The 22824-nt window shown below is 40.3% G+C and overlaps 1 protein-coding gene across 4 annotated transcripts in view; it reads left to right on the top strand.

Annotated features, from left to right (window-relative positions):
- The first annotated feature begins 678 nt into the window (after positions 1–678).
- The window catches only part of ARMT1 (acidic residue methyltransferase 1), a 46903-nt gene continuing 24757 nt past the window's right edge, over positions 679–22824 (top strand). Inside the window, exons 1-6 of one of the 4 annotated variants that reach the window (XM_059469565.1) lie at positions 679–802; positions 2207–2312; positions 2844–3085; positions 4531–4696; positions 5686–6408; positions 20453–20584. In XM_059469565.1, the coding sequence (XP_059325548.1) occupies positions 753–802; positions 2207–2312; positions 2844–3085; positions 4531–4696; positions 5686–6408; positions 20453–20584 (1419 nt within the window). In that variant the 5' untranslated portion in view covers positions 679–752. Of the gene's footprint in view, positions 803–2206; positions 2313–2799; positions 3086–4530; positions 4697–5685; positions 10787–13654; positions 13698–17058; positions 17108–20452; positions 20585–22824 lie in introns of those variants that run through there. The other 3 variants (XM_059469563.1, XM_059469564.1, XM_059469562.1) reach the window with 3 other exon arrangements.

Raw genomic sequence — 22824 nt, 5'->3', positions numbered from 1 at the left:
CGGCCTCCACCGGTGCTGTGTGACCCCCGAGCGGCGACACCCGAACACGGGGGGTGCCGGGGCGGCCGCCCGGCAGCCGACCCGCTCCGGCCGCCACAAGGGCATCTTGGGGTGGGGGGAGGCACGGGGCTGGGAATCGCCCCTCACATCCACGGACGGGGCTCGCATTCGCCCCGAAACTGCGCCCTCCTCGCGAGGAACGGAGCGGGGCCCTCCCGGCCGCGGCAGCACCGGAGGTGTCGGGAAGGACGGGCGAGGCCGTCTCGGCTCGCCCACAGCCCTCTCGCGGGCGCTGCGGCAGGCCCCGCGGCCCCGGGATTGTCCCAGGAGGGGCTGCGCCCCGCTCCCTTGCCGCAGTGCGGGCTGCGCCGCAGCTCCGGCCGGCGCGGGGGCCGCCAAGGGCACCCGCTGCGCCGCCGGCCCGGCCCGGCCCCCCTTCCCCTCCCTTCCCCCGCCCCGCGCGCGCGCCCGCCGCCGCCGCCGCGGCGGGAGGGGCGAGGCGGTTCCCGCCGCCGCCGCGCGCCAGCACTGACCTGGGGGAGGGGGCGCGCCGCTCTCCGCCGCGCGAGCCGCGGCCCCGCCCACCGCCCGCCGGGCCCCGCCAGGGCGCGCGGGCCGACACGCCCCGCCCGTCCGTCGCCGCGCGGCGGGGCGCGGCCCGCGCGCCAGTAACGTCCGGCTGCCGCTCGGGGCCGCTTCCGGGAGGGGGCAGGGACAGGGCGGTGCGCCGGCTCCCGGGGGGGCGGAGCAAGATGGCGGCGGTACCGGCGCTCCCGGTGTCCCTGTCGGGCAGGTTTAAGGGGTCCGTCACGGCCTGGCGCGCTCGTCACCGGCAGCGAGGCAGGGGGCGGGAGGGAGCTGAGGGGCCGTCCGGCTCCCCGCCGCCGGGGAGCGGAGGTTTTCGGGCGCCGGGTGGGGCCGGGGGGCGGCTCTTGGCCCGGGGAGGCGGGCGGGGACAGCAGCGCCGGCGGCAGTGGGGCCTGTAGGCGGCGCTGTGGCCGCAGTCACCGGCCCGGGCCGGCTGTGAGGGGGGGGTCGGCGGTGGTGCCGGGCTCCCCGTGCCGCTGCCCGGCTCCGCGGCTCCAACCCGGCGCATAGAAATGTCACAGTAAAAATCGTCCTCCGGGCCCGTGTGCGCTCTGTGCGGCTGGCCGCGTTCTGCTCATTGTCCTCGTACATGAGGAGCGGTTGGAGAAAATGTAAATCAATATATAATGGAGCCAGCGTTTCTTGGTGATGAGATACGTGATAAAATTCGAGCAGATACCTGTGCTTTTAGTTTTACATTTCCCAGGTTTTGCATCTCGGTATCTTAGCAACAGAGGTCGCGTTTTAGCCTAGAATTAAGTGCAATTTTTCGTTGTTATGTCAGGGCCAGTCATACAGCTTTTTCTTCCTTGAAAAGGCTGCTGTTTATAATCTGCAAAAGTATGCACAAGAGCCTGACCAGTTTGAAATCTTTTTCGTTTTGGTGGTTTGGTTTTTTTTGGGTTTTTTTGGGTTTTTTTGTTTTTGTTTTTTTTTTGTGTTTTTGTTTTTTTTCCCTGTCCACTGCTTTAACGGCACATCAAGTGACTTTTAATACAAAATGTTGTGTTATAACCCCAGCTGGCAGCAAAGCACCACATAGCTCAGCGGGGTGGGGAGAAGTGAATGAGAAGGGTAAAAATGAGGAAACTTGGGCGTTGAGAGCAGTTTAATAATTGAAGTGAGAATAAATCGTAATGAAAAGAGCAAAGATGAATAGAACCCAAGAAAACCAAGTAAGATAAATGAAAGCAATTGCTCACCATGAATTTACAGATGCCTAGGCAGTGGCTCCCTGGCCAACTTTTCCCCCTGGTTTCCACCACTGAGCATGACACCATGTGGTCTGGAATAGCCTCTGGGTCAGTTAGGGTCAGCTGTCCTGGCTGTGTCCCCTCCCAACACCCTGTGCACCCTCAGCCTCCTCGCTGGTGGGGTCGGGTGAGACACAAAAGGCCTTGGCTCTGTGCAAACCCTACTCAGCAATATGGAAAACATCCCTGTGTTGTTAGCACTGTCTCCAGCACAAATCTAAAACACAACCCCCATATCAGCTACTGTGAAGAAAATTAACTCTACCCCAGTCCAAAGTAGTACAAAGAGCTTGCATTTGTTTTTAAAAATTGAAGTAATTTCATCCTTTGCTGCAATAATAAAATAGTGATCCTCTCTTTTTTAGATCCTATGCATATTTTACGATTAAAGACAGACTTCCCCAGATCCTCACAAAAGTTATTGATACTTTGCATCGACATAAAAATGAATTTTTTGAAGAACATGGTGAGGTAAGAGTGAGGCCCCTATTTTCCCTGATGTTTATTCCCCTCTAGCCCTTGAGACATTTTCTCTGCCTTGTTTTTATTGGTGAGGCTTGTTTATCTCAATCCTTTTGTCTGATTTTTAAAAAAAATAATTTCTTTCTAGTAGCTATTTTTGATTAGTTCTGTAACACCTTTCTGTCTAACCTTTTGCTTCTGATCTGTCACTTATGCAACTGCATCACTTACTTGGGTTTTTGTGTTGATGCAGTGTTTGATAGACAGTAACACCTTCTGAACATGACTGTGTTTCAACACTCTCGTCACCTCTAATTAGCAAAAAGTCCAATCTGAAAAGAAGTCCCATATGGAATTCATTTTAGGATCTTGGATCTGAAATGAGCTTTATTCACCAAAATATATTTCGTTTAATCAAGCTGTGATTTGTCAGGGACTCTCATATGGCAATTAAAACTTTGCACATTCCATGAACAGTTGATCTGTGTCTTTACAGGAATAAAGGTACAGAATAGGAACTTTTGTTCTCCACTTTTTCAGAAGGGTGTTGAAGCAGAGAAGAGAGCCATATCTTTCCTCTCCAAACTGCGGAATGAGCTGCAAACAGACAAGCCAGTGACCCCTCTGGAAGATGAGTTGCCCGATGCTGCGCTGTGGAACCGATACCTGGACTACCAACGAAATTTACCAAATGGAAATGGAGAACCAAGTTGGTTTCAGTCCCCTTGGCTGTACGTAGAGTGTTACATGTATAGAAGAATTCATGCAGCATTAGCACAGAAGTAAGTATTTACTGGCTTGGTATATTACTTCACAAAGCATTGCTTTTTCCCATTTTTATTTTGGGAAAAAGACAGCTGAGGAGAAAGATAAAGAAGATCTTAAGCTTTTGCCATACTGCTTTTTCCCCAGCTTACACATCAGATTTAAAATTAATACCTTTACTTATTATATTTAGCAGAATTTGAAACTTCCTTGATGCTTCAGTTTTGGTAGTTGGTCTACATGAAAACTCTTGAGCTTGACTGTACAGTTTGATTTTGCAGACTAATGTAAATTGAGATATGAAACCCGTGTAGCATTTCTATGAGGTTTGTTGGTCTAGAATTTTCTCTTCAGCATTAAACACAGAATATGAGAGCCACAAATCTGTTGGGAATTCTAACATGCTGCTTGCAATCTGAAGTTACCATTTGAGAATTGTTTATTATAGCAGTAGACCCATCTTAAGAAGCCCCTGTTGTTCATTCTACACCAGCTTCTTAGTTACAGCAGTGCTTGCAGCCTATGTGTTGCATCGAACTTTGGGAGCTGATACTGGTTAAAAATAACTGGGCAGGAAAAACTTGTTGTGCTGGTACCATGGAGACGTGCCAGTACAACGTCATGGGGTAGGAATGAACAGTTTAAGATCCCATTGCTGCCAAAACATTTTGAAAGCTCCCCGAGCACCGGATTTTACCCTTAGTGTTGTGGAGATGCAAACACAATAATGGGACTCAGTTTCCACTGGTATGTTGTGTAATCTGAACTCCTGAACCAAAAGCTTCAAATATGAGGCTGATCCCCTGGATTGCACTTAAAAAGCTGAGCAGACACTTTTCATTTTTAACTTTTAACTTTCTTGATCTCCATTGTTTAGTTGCTCTTAAGCATATGCTTGGATGGAAGTTCAGTCATTTGTTGAAAGGTTATCATGCAAATATGTCTCATAATAGGTTGGCTTATAATTTTTATATATTACAACATTGTCATTTGTCATGGCAATTTTCCAGAATCCCAGTAAAGACTTTCATAGGAATAACTTCTTAAGTGGATGAGAATTCGGTATGGGAAGTACACTCCAGCACACAGTAACACATTTAAACCAGGCCAGCTTTTCTTGACTTTAGCTCACTTGTATGTTACAGTTTTAAATCTCTTGTCTGAAGATTGGAGTTCAAAATGCTCACTGTCTGTGCAGTTCCCAGAGTTTTTGTGATTGAATACTTGTTCACTTTCAGAATATATTGCTCTATGAAGATGCCTTGCATAGTGTCTGTTTTAGCAAAATGCAATATTAGGCTGTTATGGAAATATGTGAAAATCTAGTATGACAAATTAGAAGTGGAAAATCTAATTAAGGCCTGTAGTACAGTCTAAAGAGGCTGACCTTTGAGCTTCCTTTGCATGTGCTGTTATGAAGAATGTGGGAAGTATGTCAACATATTTGTTCTTCTCTTTTTAGCCCACCTATTGACAACTTTGACGTATTTAAGGAAGGAAAGGCTCAAAATTTCTTTGAATCCCAAGAAGCTATTATTGCCTTATGCACTTATTTTCAGGAACTTCTTAAGAACATCAAGGATCTAGATGAAAAGCAACTTCAGGAGGAACTTTTTAAGCTATTGCAGGTAAACTGATAGTGCTTACCACAAGAATTGAAAATATCTCTCCTATTAATCAAACAAGAATTTGAGGTTATAAAGAATTTGAACTTCATATGAGAATTAAAATATAGATCTTTTGTTTGTAAAAATGTGATGAAGTCCTGAGAGCCCTACTGTATTGCTGCTATTCTGAAAATATTTATATTTTGGGTACTTGTTTTAAATGCAATGCTTTTTTATTAACTGCTGGTCTCCATTGTGTATATGAAAACCCAGCAATTCTTCCTTCAAAACCGGTATCTCTTAAACATTTTAAGTTAAATTCCAGATGACCTTTTTGATATTTACCTATTATTTCTTAAAACAGTTAATTTTAGTTGTCAATTTAAATGTTTTTAGACTTCTTTGGAGAAAAAATTAGAAGTCAGTCTAGGTCAGAAGTGGTTTAAAAGCTTTTTAACAGCATTATTCGTGGAATACAGTGCCTTTGAGTAGAAACCCCAAAGTATTGTAGGATTACAAATAAGTCCACTAGCTGGCAACAGTGTACTCCAAGTATTTGATGAATCTTTACAAAGGGCCCATTAGTGAGTACTTAAAATACATATATCTAAATATTTATTTGGCTGCATGCAATAAAAAAAAAATCTGCTTTTTTTTAAATTCCTTTTCCTGTGTTACCACTGATATTTTTTGGAATTGCAGTATGGAGATTATTTCTGTTTTGAGCTTTGTGATCAATGTGTTTACGCTGATCTAAATCTTCCATCTTTGTCACTTTTGATGCTTGTATAAATACAGAGCTTTGTTTGGTTTCTTCCACAAAATCTTGTCTCTGTTGAGATACCTGTACAAGAAGTTGAGTTTTATTAAAGCCTGGAAAAATATTTGGAGTTAGAGCCTTTGTTACCTAAAACAAAAACAAGGGAACAAAATCTTCAGTGTATATGAAGTTGAGAATGTAACTACAGTGAGACTTAGTAATTTTTTCTTATTTTTCTTTTTCCTTCTAGGTGTCATTGTGGGGCAATAAGTGTGACCTTTCTTTTTCAGCTGGTGAAGATAGCTCTCAGAAATCTAGTCCTTTGCAATCCCTGGAAAACATGGTACCTTACATCTTAGTGAATGATATGGAAAAAGTTTGGTCACTACTTGTAAATGCCAAAAAAAATGGAACAGAAAGAAGTAATGTTAGAGTTGACATAATCCTGGATAATGCTGGATTTGAGCTTGTAAGTGATCTTGTGTTGGCTGATTTCTTGTTGTTGTCAAAGCTGGCTGATGAAGTCTATTTTCATGGAAAAAGTATTCCATGGTATGTATCAGATACCACAAAACATGATTTTAACTGGACTATTAGACAACTGGGGTCAGCTAATCATATGTGGATGTCTAGATGTGGGGTAAACTGGGAGGGCAATTTGAAAAAGGGAGTTTGGGTTTTCCTTGACCACATGTTTTGGACTTTACCACATGATTTTTCCAATATGAGTGAAGTTGCTCCTGACTTGTATGCTGAGCTACAGAAGTCAAACTTGCTTCTCTTCAAAGGTGATCTAAACTATAGAAAATTGACAGGAGATAGAAAATGGGAATACACTGTCCCGTTTCATCAAGCCTTGAATAAGTTTCATCCTGCGCCTCTCTGTAGTTTGAGAACATTGAAATGTGACACTCAGGTTGGCCTGAAACCTGGACAAGGTGAGCAAATTCAGGCTTCTGAACCTGAGTGGATGGTAAGTGGAAAGTATGGGGTAATTCAGTTTGATGCTGGTCTCTAGTTAAATGATTTGTAATATTCTGAAAGAGACATTAAGTCTGACTTTAATTATTTTCTCTGTTCCATGCTTGGCTTCAGTAAAGATTCTTTTTTGTTTGCACTTTTTCATCCCAAGTGATTTGTTGGTTTTGTCCTGTGGAAGATTTTATTGTTGTGCAAATATTTATAAACAGTCTTTGTATACGTAAGTCAATCTGCATTTCAATACATTTTGTTTTCCTCTTGTCCAATGTCAGCAGATCTTTAAGATGAATATTTAGTTGTCCATAATATTTTTTCTTCATCAGTGAGTGTGAGTTTAATGAGTGAAAGCTTTGCAAGTGAAAAATTTGCTTCAGAAACAGTTTCCCCAGTGCCACATTAGCATGAATTTACTTATTTTGGAATAATTTGCACTCCATGTCATTTCATGCATTGCATGAAAGTTAGGATTTTAGAGAATTCAGAAGTTAATTACAGACGGATTCTTTTGATGTTTTGAGGATAGTTTGCGTTACATTAAGGAATAAGTTACTGGGTAGCAGCTTGTAAACATTCATGTAGAATTGAAAATTGAATTTCAATCTTAAAGCACAAGTGAGTGTTGCTAGCCAGTTTGCCTGTGGGAGAGTTGTCCCATCTGGTAGGAAGATTAGTGGGAGAAAGGGCAATCTAATTTTAAGAATATTGAAGATACTGTTTATTTACAAAGCTCTACCAAAAAGGAAGCACAGAGAAAAGCCTCTCCAAACAAAAAAATAATAATGAAACCCAAGCAGTTGCATTAACTGGACTTTAGATTTAATGCAGACTTGATCTGCAGGTGGCCTGTCAGCAGTGTATGTATGAGGTTCAAGCACTGCTGCTTCCTTCTGTTGTGGTAATTCTCTTTGTTTTTCAAATGTATTTGTTTGGGGGTTTTTGTTTGGTTGTTTTTTAAGAAGGATGCCTTAATTGTTAGGGAGGATATACAGCCCCATTTGCACTGAGGAGTACAGGGTAGAGAAGCATATGCCATACAAGTTCCTGTTAACTGGAGTTGTTAGGTGCTCATTTCTACTCTTCTACCCTGGTCTCAAAAGCTGCTGCTTGTTATGTTCATACAACAAAGATCTATACAGTGGATAAATATATTCCAAATGCTGATGACTTTGATCATTTGTGTTTATTTTCTTCTTCCTAAATATGAAAGGGTATTTTAAGGTTCCAAGGTCAAGTATTCAAAAACAAAGATGCAAGGAATTTCATGAGGCAGTTGTAGGGAGGGTTATAATTTTGAGGCCTGGGTTTACTGCTCTTATCTCCTTTGTATCTTTGGCTTAGTACTCCTACAGGGTGAATTAATCCTCATCCTTAGGCACCTGATTGAACTGCAGAAATGAAAAATCTAGTCAAGAAGGCTGAAGGTCAGACTGCTGAATGTTTCTGACTGGAGAGAGCTCAGCAGCACTCCAGCTTTAGTGCTTTGATCAAATATGTAAACGACAGGATGAATCTGTGCACTGGAGACTCAGTGTCTCATCTTTGAAAATGCTGTTAGCTTGTTTGAAATGCATTTTGAAGCAACAACTTTGGGTCAAGAACAGAGAGATGGAAGTTGTGGAATATGTGGAATGAGAACATCATACCTTGCTCAGAGAGCAACTGGGGACAGAATCTGCTTTGCCTGTGCTCAGATTGTTTGTAAAGTGCTGACTTAATTGCTGGAGAGGTTTAAAGGAATATAATGAACAAGAAGAGAAAGTCTGTTGAGGCCACCCTTGACAGATAGATTTTCCTCTTACACAGTCCTTACACATGCTGAGAAACTTCATTTCGTTTTTTACTGGTTGTTACTGTGTCCCTGTGCCCAGGTTGCTTTCATGCTGTCATTTCTGGGAACTCACAATGAAGATTGGGGTAAATTAATAATATGAACTAATGTCAAATACAGTCCTACAAAATCCAAATATCAATTAGGAGATGCAGTCGTGTTAGCTCGGTATTACTGAGTCATGAAAATTACTACAACACACGTAATTCCTAGCTTAGCATGTGAAAGCTAATGTATGACATTGTGTCATACTGAAAAAATAATATCTCTATTCTCCTGTTGATTAAAAGTGCACTTTACATCTTTTGCCCCTCACAAAGAGAAGTTTATGTGGTAATACAGTGTGACTATGTGGCTGTGTAAGGAATGTACAGCCATAACTTCCAAATGCTTGACTTCTATAGCTGTAATTGCAAAGTGCTATGTCTAGGCAGAACTAAATATGCAGCATACTTTTATGTTTGTTGGTTAGCTATATTTTTGTAAAATTTTGATTGATTGTATGAAAAAAAGAAAAAAATAACATCAGTATTGCTGTAATGCAGTGTTACAGTCTCCCATGACACAACAAAGTTGTGAAGACATATTCCAGTGAGGCACTGTGCTTTTCTGATGGGTTTGCTACAGTTTACTTAAAAATAGGAAGCTCTTTTGTAGTTATTCAGTGTTAATTACCTTTTGTAATACAGCTTCATTAAATGCCAATGTGAACCTATTGCATTTAGGTGGAATTTAAAGACATAACCTGAAGCATGTGTTTGAAAACTAGCATGTGCTGTAATATAACTTTTTTTTTACTTGAAAGTTCCTTCTATCCATGTGTATTACAACTGATTGCCCAAAATGCTTCTACAGCATAACTCAGGAGAATGTACAAATTTGATCTGTACATTCAAATTTTTTGAGATTTTCATTTCATATGCCATTGGAATATTTATGGCAAAAGCCAAAGGCGTTTTCAGTAATTCTGAAGACCACAACAAAAAAATGTTTTTTACTTTTTATTTTTGCCTTTTAACTTTTGAGCAACTGTATTTGTAAGTCATTTTGATGATGACTTTCATTGTTGAGGAAATAGAAGGAACATAATGCCACAGGCACAGTGAAAGGCAGTACACACATCTGTCTGAATACTTGGTAAGTTATCCTGTGAGATATCTACAATAATTTCTTATGTATATAAGGTTTCTTAAAATAAATTGCTTGATGTGAAAAATAAGTTGATTGTATGCGTAGAAGATTGTAAGAATATTGAAATAAATTCTATAATTTTGTGGAAGTCAGACATTGTTATACTATTTCAGTGGCTGGGGAAACTAATATAAAGTAATTCAGGTCTTAGTTCCTGAATTTTTTTCTTAGGAAATGGATCTTATGCATAAACCTCTAAAGTGTATTTATCCAATGAGGTTTTGAAAGATACAGGTGGAAGAGATAGGTATCATAAAACATTCTTCTGTAACAAGACAGGACAATAATAAGGAATTTTCTAATTTTTACACTCCTGGTACTCCTGTTAAAATTTGAAAACCTTAAAAATGTTTGCGTATCTCTTCAATGTATCTGGTACTTACTTACTAAGGTTGGTGCAGCTGATGATGTCATTTCCAGAGTCACTTCTAGAACTGATAGGTGCTTCATGTGTTCCAGAAAAAATGGAAATATTTTGGTGTTACTCATACTGTAACTAAAATATTTCCAAAACACTTTGGTTTACACACTTTGTTAATGTCCCATAAACCCTAACTGTTGTTGTTGAAACAGTTTCTTTAAAGTTGTGTTATTTGCATTCATGGTTACAGCTTGTTCCATGTGAACATTTATCTCCTGTGCTGTCAAACAGCATAGGAAAAAAGTTTACTCTGTTGCATGAAAATTACTCTATGAAATGGTTTTAATCTAAAAAGAAACCCTTAATTGTGTCTAAAATAAAAATTCCAAAATGGAATCTTGTACAGAATTGTTGGGTTTTTTTCACTAAAGTTTGTTTGCTTACCAGCTTTCTGTTTACCCAAAATTACAGAACAAAAGGTTATAATTATTTTTATTTAAAGCGAAATGTAAGTTGAAATTCACCTAACACTTATCTAAGGATTTTAAAATAAAACTGAGAATGTGCTGGTTAAAGTGGTCCTTTTCTTTTTCATGTGCTAGTGGCAGAACACATGTGAGGGAAAACATCCTATAACATGGACTGTTTATGTTTTCTTGTTTGCTTCTGTTTTGTTTTTTTTTTTTTTTTTCCTAAAAAAGATTTTGAAAACTTCTGTACATTTTTATTCTTGCTGATATACTTCTGTTTCTAACGGCCTGAAAATAAAAAGTCCATTTACATGTATTTTTACATGAATTACGAATTAATTTGTGGATTAATCCACATTCTGCCTCAACTTTGCAGTTGTGAATTCTTCAGACATGTTGTGACAAGGGTTTTTATTTACAGTGCTTTTTTGAGGTTTAGTTCATCTGGCATTGTTTCCACTGTGAAAGAAATATAAAATGTCCTCTTATGATAACTTAGAGTGAATAAACATATTCAGTACTTGTGTGCTGCTTCTGTTGTATCACTTTTCAGTAAGTGACATAATGATAATCTTTCAAACTCCCTGTGAAGAAAAACCTTCATCCTTGTAGAAATTTATTTTTCCTGGGATTCTGCTTACTTCTTCCAAGTCTAATGAAGTAACAGATTAAAATCTGAGGTAAGACACATCAAGATATGGGCTTTTTAACTTGCTTTCTTAATGTTAACTAATTGATTGGTCTCACACTACCGTGGTAAGGCTGATGCCTTCCAAGTGACCCTGATGAAGGGACTGATGATGCATTTAATGCAGTTGCATTTGGAATAGGTTTCATCTCTTATCTCCCACTTCCCAAAAAAATATCATTAATTGTCATAGGAGAGGAAGTGCGCTAGTCCTAGATGATTTATATACACATGTAGTGTTAATTTTAGTCTAGGACCTATGCAAAAGGCAGAACCATTCAGGAAAAAGGGTTTGGGTCCAGCAGTGCTCCCTGAAGGAGCACTCAAGGAGTGTGTGCGCCCCTGGGCTAAGGTTAGGGAATTAGGAGACAGGTGAATTCCTCCAGACCGAGAAGGGTGTACAACTTGCAGTGAAGGGCCATTTTTCCATGGTTGGTTGTAGTCTTGTTTTCAGGTGATCCTGAGTTAGAGCTACACTTGAGTGCTTTTGTCATGTATTGGATACACAGCTTTGCCTGCATCCATGATGTTAGATTGAGCCTTGGAAGTTTTGCTGCTGCTTTGCTGGATTGTGATGGAAGCATTATCAGTAACTACCCTGCTTGGGGCAAATCAGGAAGTTTTCATACATATGTGAAAACCTGAGATCCACATAGAGTGGATTTGCAAAATAGCTGCATGGGTTGAGTTTAGACTCTTCAAGGACTCAGTGTCTGTTTTAAGTTCCTCAAACTGAAAACAACCTAATACATCAGCACCAGCAGTTTTCCCTTACACAGATTCCCACTTTCCCAAGCCTGATTAGTTGCCCCAAATGTGCATTGCACTTTCACCGCTCCCTTTATCCAGGTGGGGAAGTCCAGTGTTGTAAAACCAGGTTATTTCCTTCAGAAGACTGTGGATCCCAGGGACATCATCATGTGACTTTAGGTTTTGAAATAATTTTTACACATCCATTCTCATTTAGACACCTGCAGAATATCAGCTGGTACATTTTTGAATGTACTGGGTGCTGAAATTGGGATTTCATAACACCCATCAATTTTAGCATCTTTCCTCAACACCGAGCATTTTCATGGAAGGGAAAGTTTGTAGTAATTTTTAAATTATTTTTTCTTTCAAAAATTGGTGTGGCTTTATTAGGTCCTTACATTCAGGAGATTTGCTCAGAAAGGCTGAGAACATCCTTTCCATTTATTTTATGAAACACAGCATGAAGAATATGATTAATGAAAACGACTGCTTGAAATTATTTAGAAGTAAAAATCCCAAATTAACCCTTCCTAAATTATTTCCTCTCCCTTTTAAGGAAAAAGAAACATGAAATTATTTTGAGAACTCTTATTTTAAATACTAGCAAAGAAGGGTAAAGCATTTTAAAGTGTGAGCATTTTGTAATAAGGTAGTTTTTTCTCAGTCAAATGGCTTGAAGAGTGGGTGTTGCACCTGCTCTTTTTCAGTGTGTTACATGACATTTCTACTTTTCTTCATCCTTTTTTTTGGTCTCTTTTCTTGTTACTCTTATTTTATATGCTATATACTCTTTATACTCTATCATTATTCATCAGAATAAAGTGTGTTTTTTTAACACAAATAACTTGAGAGATGTGTGGTATAGAGCTGTATAAGCACTCCCTCCCCATCACCAAGGGTGTAGAAGCAGCTGAAGTGTAACTCCCGAACCAGCTGTGGCACTGCAGGACTAGAGATGGGGAAGTGTGTTCGAGCACATGCTCAGGAGAGTTTGGACAAGTTTCACAAGCATTTACTCCTGCATCTGCACGCCACTCCAGTAGTAGGATGGATTAGGCTGTAGTCGAATGCTGGACAAATCCAAGATGATATTTTTGTTCAAATTTGCAGTGGATAGTAAAACATGTGCCAGATTTCCTCTGACTGCCCAGTACAAATTTAACCCGTCAAAAATACTTAATAGATTGGGATTGCAGAATGAGGTTACTCTGGAGCAGCAAGATCCACGCCGGCAAAACCCCCCCTCTGCCTGAGGGTTTCTGTGTCCTCGGCAACATCAGTGAAATGGTAGCAGGCACACAGGGACAAGGACAGGAAAAAATAATGCTATCCTAGCTTCTTCAATTTCCTCTCTGGAAAACATGATTAGATCAGCATTCCTGAGAAAGGTAAGGTATTTTTTGAGTACAGAAATGGTTTGTGATGGCACTGTCCTCAGAGGCTGATTAAAGCTCACAGGGTCTTCAGAGAAAATGATGTGCAGCTCCCATACACCCACAGATCTAACTTTTATTGCAACCTTCAGTTCCTCTCTTCCCATTTGTATCCACGTTATTTGGATGAAAGGTGAGAAGGAAGAGGAGGAGGTGCTCTTTCGGCTGGAGGCAGTTCAGCAGCCATCGAGGCAGGCTGCTTTTGCCTTGGCAGGTTCTGGGGGAGAAGGAAACCCTGGCTGGGTAACAGGAGCCGCTGCTCAGGTTCCATCTGCTCTGCTCGCCTCTTCTGACTTTTTATTTATAAATGAAAACGCGAGCAAGTATTCTCAGCTAAATGTTTATTTGAAGTGAAAACAAACAAACAAAAACAAGAAACCCCGGCGTTTCTGCGAGCTTCCCCTTGTGCAGACGGCTCACTCGCAGCCACCGAGCCCTGTCCGCTGTCCCTAGGCAGGGCCGCCCTCGGGCCTTCCCCCGGGCCGCGTTGCCAGGGGCGCGGCTGCGGCCGGGAGCGGCTCCGGGGCCGGCGGGGGCAGCGGCGCGGCGGAACCGCGGTAACCGGGCACGGGGCGAGGCAGAAAGGGCCGAGAGGGTTGTTGGTCTGGTTGGGGCTTGGGGTTTTTGTGGCAGCTCCTCTATTAGGGAATAAAGCCCCCATTTTGGAAATATGCTTCCTTTCCTTCTCCCCTTTCTGTCGGTGTTGCTGTAGAGGCTGACTGTAACCCCAGGCTGGCTGTAGCCCCCCTTTGCAAGTCATCTTTGCAACATTCAATTTAATCTCGCCTTTAAACACCATCGCCCGAAACCCCTTCCCCCACCCCCCAAAAAAACCCCAAACAAACAAACCAAACCCCAAACAAACAAAAAGCCCCAACCCCAAAGCAGAGGTGCTGCAGGTGCGGAGCTGTGCCCGGTGGTCCGTGCGTGGTGCGACTGAAGCCCCATGAACTCCAGCTGATCATTATAGCTTATCTTTGCAGGTTCAAGGCCAGAAAGATTTTTCTTACTAAGTGCTGCAGAAGGGAGTAGCTTTCACAGAGCAGGAATTTATAGTTATCTAACAATTTCTTCTTTGCATCTCTTCCTCCTTTGAAAGGGGTTTGCTGGCTTTGATGTGAATTTAAGGGAGACACTAGAGGATATTGCTTAGAAGGATCAAACCCTTGTACTAAGGAACCTTGTAACAGTTTTGTGTTCCAAAGGATAAACAATTTATTTGTGTGAGCAGTTCATTTAGTTGAACATCAATTTTGTAATGAAGATACGTTGTTCTGAGACAAAAAAATACAGAATTTTGGTAGTTTGTGGTGGCAAAAACAACCACCATTAAATTAAATACAACTGTTATGACTCAATTACAAACTTTTTGCTAGCACTGCTTAGCAACAGAGTTAACAGTAACCTGCTCCACATTTTAACCAACCAGAAGTTTGTGTGTTGATTTTGGGACTCAAAAACATGCTAGAAATTACATGTTTATAAAATGCAAGCTACAACTAAACTAAATCAAGCTACAGCACTAATCAGTTTTTAGTTGTGTGCCAATATACTCAAGTATTTCTAAAATATTTTCATTTTGTTGACTGCAGTATAGTAGGCGTTATAGGAAAATTGCAGCTGTTGGCAGTGCATGATGGTCTGTTTTTTAAATCTACCATTTAAGTAGTTCTGTTACAGAAGTTATTTAACTCTATTTAGCATTGATAAAGTAAAAACAGTAGAACAATTTGTTTGCACAAATCCCTGCATAAGGACTTAATCTTGTCTTAGCAATTACCCTTTTTATTGTTTAGGGAATAAGCACTGCAGCTCCTTGTTAATCATTTTGGAAAAGCTGTGAGCGAAAGTGTCAGGGGAGTTCCAAATTCCTTAATTTGTCCATACAGACAAAGGATGAAGTCAACCAGAAAGCATGTTAAGTAATGTTTAGAGTAGGTGATGTATCTCTCTAATTGCCTTCAGATGACTGTTGTCTTTCATCACATTAAATACATTTGTTACATTTAGATGCAAAGTCACCTCATCCTAAGAGAAAAACAAAAGATGGAAATGCTTTAACTGCTTCTTGTAGTAGTAGCAGCAGGTAAAACTAAAATTTTGCTTGTAATGAAGCTCTCCTTTGGGCCCATCAATCAAGCTCGAAATTGGCCTCTTTGAGGCCAATGAACAGCAGGAGTGATTTTTATCTTTGCAGTAATACCTTTCAATGATTACTGCAAGGGGAGGAGGGTAGAGCTGAGCAGTACCCTTCTGAAAGGAATTTAGAAAACCTCTTTGGTAATTTATTTGAGCTGCTGAAAACACTTAAGTTAGTTTTACATGTTTCTAGAAAATTACACTAATGCAGAAAAACTCCATTGGTATATAACAATAAGAAAAAAACTACTTCAAGCAGTGAGTTGGCCTAGTTACAAGAAGGAATCAACATGGGGAAATAGGATTTTACTTTGTGGCTACTAATCAAAAGTATTTGGGTGTTTCTGGTACTTTATAATGTGCAAGAGCAAGTGACAGATCTGAAATAGTTGTGAGATATTACTTGCAAATTTTGATTTATGTTAATATATAATTTTGAGATCCCTGATAGGCAAATTGGGCAAAGTATCATCTATAAAGAAGCCCCAAAATATACATACAAGACGGTTAACTTGTGAACCCATTTTTCCCCACCTCCTGAAGTAACTCCAATCAGGGAGTTGGCCTATTCCAGCTAACCAGTGACAGGACAAGAGGACACAGTCGTTAGCTCTGCCAGGGGAGGTTTTAGGTTGGGCATTAAGAGGAATTCCTTTACAGAAAGGATGGTTAGACGTTGGAATGGACTGCCCAGGGAGGTGATGGAGTCACCGTCCCTGGAGGTGTTGAAGGAAAGACTGGACGTGACACTCAGTGATTGTTTGACACAGCGGTGTTTGGTCATAGGTCGGACTTGATGTTCTCAAAAGTCCTTTCCAGCCTCATCAGTTATGTGTGATTCATTTTAGTCTGTTTTTGTAGATGTTAGAAAAATCTGAGTCACTGTGGAATAGTGTCTGAATCTTCTCATGCTCATTGCTGTTTGTAGCTTTGTGCTTTTCTGAGGTGATGTGCATGCTGGCTGGCTGCTACCAAGAAAAATCTGCAGCAGTGGAGTGGGAAAATTTTTCAACTACCCATTCTTTCAAGTATTTTATGCTGGATGTCACCTTTCTGGTTGCAACAAATAATAATAATAATCTGCTGCTGCGTTGTATTTTCAGAAGTTAGAACAATTTTATGCACATATACGCTCATGAATATTCATTGTCTTAAGAAAAAACATTGCAGATTTGGGATATCTCATTTTGTTTGATTTCAGAATATGAAAAGTTATGACACTGGGGTTTATAAAAATCATTGAATAGCTCACTGAGTCCAACCACTGTACCAATTCCTATACAAATATGTAGGTAAAAGGACCCACTGATTACTTTAAAATCTGAGGGGGAAGAAAAGATGCATTTCAGTTAAGATAGATCCTGTGTTATCGCTCAGATCCTTTTTAAATGGATCAGTATAGAAGAGGTGTAGGACAAAAGGAGAGGTGAAATAAAAACTTGGAGCACCTGGAAAGCAGTGGCAAAGGAAGCAGTCACTGCATGAAGGCTGCCTGTGTAGCTGAACTGGTGACTATATCCTGGACAAACCAATGTGAAGGTGCCTGCTTTGTTTTGATGTGTGTTTGAATACTGTGGAGACAATCAGAGCTCATAGGCTACTAGAGAAATAGTTGTGAGAAACTTTCCCATGGTGTTCTGCTTTCATGCCCAACTTTGCTGATGGTAACTTATAATACAGTTCAGTAAAGCATATCTGTGAAAAAATAATGTCGTATGCCATTGTATTAAATCATTATTTTTCAACCTTTTTCCCCTCCTCCCCCTATTTGTTCTGTAGAAACAAAGGAAGAATGAAGTCAACAAAGGTTCGTGTGTCATCATTTTTGGTATGTCAACCCTGATGTGTTTTGGTGCTTTGGGAATGGGAAGAAGAAATCCCTGCCCTGAGCACAGTCCATGGCAGGGCATTGACGAGTGACTCAGGGTGGTGATGGGTGTTTAAATGCCTACTGGGGGCTTTCAGTTTCAAAAAAGATTTTTTAAAAATTATATGTTTTGGGAAAGGGGTCTGGGCTGTGTGCAGGCAATGGCAGTGGTAGTGCATTTGGCAGCACTGAAATAGGAAATACAGCAGGAAATAAAAGAGAAGCTGCCAAAAGCAGAATGGGAGTGAGTGACTTTAACAGTTGGCTGATGTCAAAGTACATGGATAGGTATAAAGCTACTGAACATTGCTGTAGTTTTGTTGTTTCTGAGTCAAAGGAAGCTTTCCAACTAAAGGCTGGCAGATAAAGGCAGTTATTTGGTAAAAAAAGTCAAAACCAAACCAAAAATGGTCAGCGATAACAAAAATCACCATATATTGTTGATCTTCTAAAGAACACCTATTACTAACAAATTGGAAGGTCTGAGCAGATATTGCTTTAAAGTATTGTAAATATAGGCTTAGCTTTTGTTTAGCATATGAAGTTAGATGAAAGCTTCATTTTCTTGCAGGTAAGTGGAAAGAGATCAAAAAAATTAATAAGGTGAGTGGGAGAAACACCCAAAACCTAGGTTACTTAAAGCTGATAGAGTGTTAATATATTAAGACTCCTTCTGTCTACTCTCTCCAATTCTTTTAACACTTCATCAATTCTATTTTCCTAACAAAAATCAGTATAGATTACATAATACTCATGAAACATTGAAAATATGATTTTTTTTTTTCCACAGATAGAAAAGTTCCAAATATGCACTACAAATTTCACTCCTGTAGTAAAGTCATGCCAATTTAACTGAGTTGTCTGATGGGTCTGATTAAAGATCAGATTTGTGATTGGCTGATGGCAACCCACAGAAACATAGAAAACTATTAATTTTAAAGCATGCATGTTTCCTGCTAAAAGTATGATGATAATACCAACTTTCCTAGGCTGGTGCTACCATGATTAGTTTTATATTTACCAAGGCACTGGAGGATGCAGAGATCTGCCTCTGTAAATCTCACTAAAACTGTAAATGAGTTGAACAGTAATTCCCATTGACTTTGGCACCTGGCTTCATTTAAACTTCTTTTAAATCCTTCTGGATGTGCGACTGCATCTTTAAAGTGTTCATAATTTAAAAATCTAATTTTTATGAAATGCACAGATTTTGGAGGTTTCAGCTCTAAAGCTGTTACATTGATTATTGCTGTTGAATGGGGGCTTCTTTTCTTCAGCTATGCTCTGAAATGTATTTATTTCACCAGTTTTGAGACAGACTCCTTTCTGTGAAGTCATAAGTTGTGGGGTTTTTGGGAAGAAAAGGAAAAACCTACATTCATGCAGTACTACAAATGTAATAACATACATAACCATCATGCCCAGTGTTACTGTTTGCAATCTCCATCCATGGTTTTGCAGCCCTGGTGTATTACAGAACGAGAAAAATGCCCTCTACACTAAAGAATTTAATGTGGTTGTACATGTGAAATAAGCAGAGTGAAGCAAAAGTAAGACAAAAGCAGCGAGGAGATGGCACATGCTTTCCTTCACTCCCTCAGAACAGTGATAAAGTGTTGAGAAAATTAGCAGCCCTTTTATCTCCAAGATAACGTGCTGTGTTCTACGTGGCTGCGAGTTCTCTGCATGTGTCAGTCTGGCTCGATGAGAGTGGCAACTCCTTTGTGGAAGAGCACAGCTGAGTGTCTTTGAAGGAGATGAATGCAATTAAACTCGATGGGTCTAATCTAGTGTCAACTAACACAGGGAGGAAAGATTAAAGAATAGAGCTGATGGTATTATAGCAACTAATCCAAGGTGATTTATCTTCTGCTGCAGTCTAAGCTAGTAGTTTTTCCTTATTCCTTTTCTCTATGTGTTGCATGGTAAATGCTTATTGTATTAGATGTTCACATATTTGGAAAGGCCTTCAGGGGTTTTTTTTCCTATTGGAATGGGTAGGGGCTGAACTTGTAATTTATCTCAGACTGAAAATTGATGCCGATGTTGGAAACATGAAAAGAAGATGCCTTTGTCTCCATTGCAGTATCTTTTCCAAAAGCAGTCATTATCTGGGGGTGTTTTGCATTTTGTAATTCATACCCAAATGTACCAGGATTGCAGTTTTGTTTCAGTCTGTGTGATAGCTGATGGAGAACAAATCTCATGTTCAGTTCTCTGCCATGTGTCCTTCCAGCATAACCTAAACTTAGTTGTGGTCTGAAGAGGTTACATTTCATCAGGTTTTGCTACTATTGATTGAAAAAAGAAAAAAAAGTTCTGTCTAATGAAACTCTACCAAGACTTCAGGTCTGAATTTTCATCTTGAAAGACTTAAGTAACAAAGGCCTAGAAATTCTGCTCTACTGCAGGAGAGCAGAACACCACAAAAAGGAGAAAGCCTTCTATAGAATCTAAAGGGTACAGATAAAGGGTTGTACAAGTGGTGTGAAGGAGACTGTACTAGAGGGACAGAGGCAGTGCTTGCCATGGAATCAGGACTTGAAAAAGAATGAAAGGTAATCATTATGGTGATGGCTGGGGATGAGATGGGGATCAGTCAGGAAGCTGAAGTTGTGTCCAAGTGATGGAGTTCAAAAAGACCTCTAATCTTGAAAGGTTAGAAGTGAAAAAGCAAATGGCAAGCCCAAAAGTGACTTGGAGGAGCAGATACAAGTGTCTGAGTAGGCATGGACTCTTCAGCTTGGTAGAGAGACTGTGGATGTGAGATATGATGGAAATCTGAAAAATCATGAGTGGCACAGAGAAGATGGATAGCCACTGCTTTTTTTTTCAACATTTCTTCTGAAGGAAAAATGAGGGGATGTGCACTATATCTGAAGTCTAAAAACCAAAGTGATTCTTTGCATAAGAGACCCCTGAGGACTCCCTTTGGATTAAAGTTTATACAGGTTGAAAGAGTAACTGGGTGAGTTTGTAGAAAAGGGACATTTTGAATGTTACTAAATATATAGAAACTGCTGGAGATAGGCAGAGCTGAAAACAGTGGGAGGTCATGGGACTGTTGAGGGGGACCATCTTACTTTAGCACTGGTGTTGGTGCCTGAACTTGGACATGAAGGTGGAGACTCATAGAAAAGCAACTCTTGAACCTATCTTTCAGTAAGTGTGTATTACTCTAGGAATAATACTCTGCAACATTTGGAGTAATGCCCTGGAGCAGCTCAATCAAACAAAAGAGCACTGAAGCAGAAATGTTCCAAATCTGTGATGTCTAAAGGTTTTGTATTCGTTCTGTCTTCACAGGAATCTCATGATCACGTTCTTTTGGATATTCCTGTCACTAGAGAGCAGATGAATCATTATCGAGCTGCAGCTGAAACTGCTCAAAGTGAACTTGCAGCACTTTCAGTGAAGTATGACTGTGCCCAGTCAGAGGTACAGCTAAAAATAATTTCAAATCCTTCTCCAAACCTGAGGATATTTTGCAGTTTCCTTATGTAGAGAATAGAAAGCTTGCAGAAAGTTCACAACTTGCTTTTCCTACAGAACTTTTGGGTTTTTGTTTTTAGAATGTCTGCATGATTTTTACTTTGTTCCCTTCTGTGATCAAGAACTGATTATAAGTTTGTATTTGGAAGATTTGAAGCAGTGTAGCTTTTTATCATAATCTAAGTGCAATATGTTTATATTAAACCTGAAAATTAATTAAATTGTGGTTATATAAACATACAGATAGATATCCTCCTCTTCCTCCTGATGAGTTAAGATCTAGCTGTTCATCTTTACTCATGTCTCCCTTCTATTCAAGTTATAGCTCCCCAAATGTCCTCTGCTTTCGTCATCAGTGAGATTGTGTTTGTGCTAATGAGGTTCATTGCAGCTAGAGAGGCTGAAGAACACATGCACATACTTTTTTCTCTTCCTGCTCTGTAGATGATGTTTCTAAGGAGAGGATTTATTATAGGATAAGCTTTAGAGCTGCCTTATTTCCGTAAGCAATTTTTTTAAACATATAACTGGTTAAAATTGATTTAAGTCAGCAATGTGGGTAGTGGTCAGTTTTAAAGTGGAGTAAAACTTGCCTTTAGAAGACATGAAATGCTTACATTAATTCACATACAGAACTACAGGCAGAGGTGGCCATTGGCTGAGGTTTAATTTGATCAGTTGATCCTGCAGTTACTGCAGGGGTCCCCTACATTTAACATTTATCTAGAACTGGTACCTTAAATTTAAATTTTAAGAATCCATACAGAATCTCATGTTCTCATACGAAGAATTTATTACTGGAAATGTTGAATGCCTTTATTGCCAGAATGTGTGACTGATTTATAGATTTTTCAAGACAGTGCTTGCAAAAGCATAGTCAAAAAAGCAGCTGTTCATGCTCTTGTTAATAGAGACCTTCATGACCCAGATGAGGTCAGAGCCTTGTTCTGCTGAGTGCTCTGTAAAACTCACGATATGGGATTATTCTTGCTTTTTCTGCTATTGGAACTGACCACAAAGACAATGGACAGATGAAAAAATATCACATGGGGAGTTGAACCACAGAGAAATTTTAAGGTTATGAACACTCTAAGATACCATAGCTTGGCCCAGCTGCCAAGCAAAGCAGTGCTATTGTTCCTTCAGCTGCTCATTTCCTTCCCCACACTGCCACACCCCTCGTCCCAGCACAGATGTGTGTGTAGTTTTTACAGTGCTCTGCTGTGTCCATGCAATTAAGAAATAATTCCTTTCCTTCTGAGTTGCTTTTTAGCCAGATCAGTTTGCCAATCTTATTTCACCTTGTAGCCGTATAAGTGCTTTTTCTAGCACGAAGAGGAGGGTGGAGTATGGAAGTGAAGCCCATGAACCTGGGAAAAAGCCAAGCTGCTTTTCTTGAACTCAGTGCTGCTCCAAAGTGTCTGATAAAGCTGTGCTTGCATGTGAAGCATCAGCTTATTGAAGGCTGTGCTGCTGCTGCAGCAAGGCTGATCCTCCTGCCTGATTTCTCAGTGTTAGCCTTTGTTCTGTGATTCTCCTTCTCCTCTGTGAGAGAAGAAGTGAACTATTTTCTATTGTTGTTATTGAAGTTGTTTGTAGGGGAGTCAGACAAACAGAGCTAGGGAGAGGACAGCATGCATGGCTGGGAAGAGGAGAAGCAGGACCTCCCTTTTCCAAGGCAGTTGCTGTTCTGCTGGCTCACCAGGCTCTCAAATTTCTCTCGGTATCCTGGGTCATACTGAAAGACTCCAACAGAGAACTGAATTTCCTGTTGTTCTGGATTGTAGTTCAATGTCTTAAATATTTTTTTCCCTTAAAATGTTTGCCACAATTTAGAAGTTCAGTCATTCACCATAAAGAACAGTTAACTTGGCTAAATTATTTGCCTATTAATTTTATGTGATAGGACAGAAATCCTTCCAATTGCATCTTGCTGCTTTTAATTGGAATTGTCAGGAAAGCTAAAACATGCCTTAACACTTCTTGTGACAAAAAAGTCCACTTTAAATTACTTGTTCCTAATAACAGAAAAAAATCATATGGAAATTTTGTTTGCCTGCTGAGTCTCCCTCAAGTGCAGTCGCCTAGAGAAGCTTCTAATAGTTCAATGGAAAATGGTATTTCTAACAAAGAGAGAGAGAAAAATCTACTGGACTCTATGGGCTCTTGGAAAGCTCTAACATCAT

The sequence above is a fragment of the Ammospiza nelsoni genome, chromosome 3, assembly GCF_027579445.1.
Source record: "Ammospiza nelsoni isolate bAmmNel1 chromosome 3, bAmmNel1.pri, whole genome shotgun sequence".
Taxonomy (NCBI): domain Eukaryota; kingdom Metazoa; phylum Chordata; class Aves; order Passeriformes; family Passerellidae; genus Ammospiza; species Ammospiza nelsoni.
Note: the sequence above shows the minus strand (reverse complement) of the source record. Positions and strands in the feature narration are given on the sequence as shown.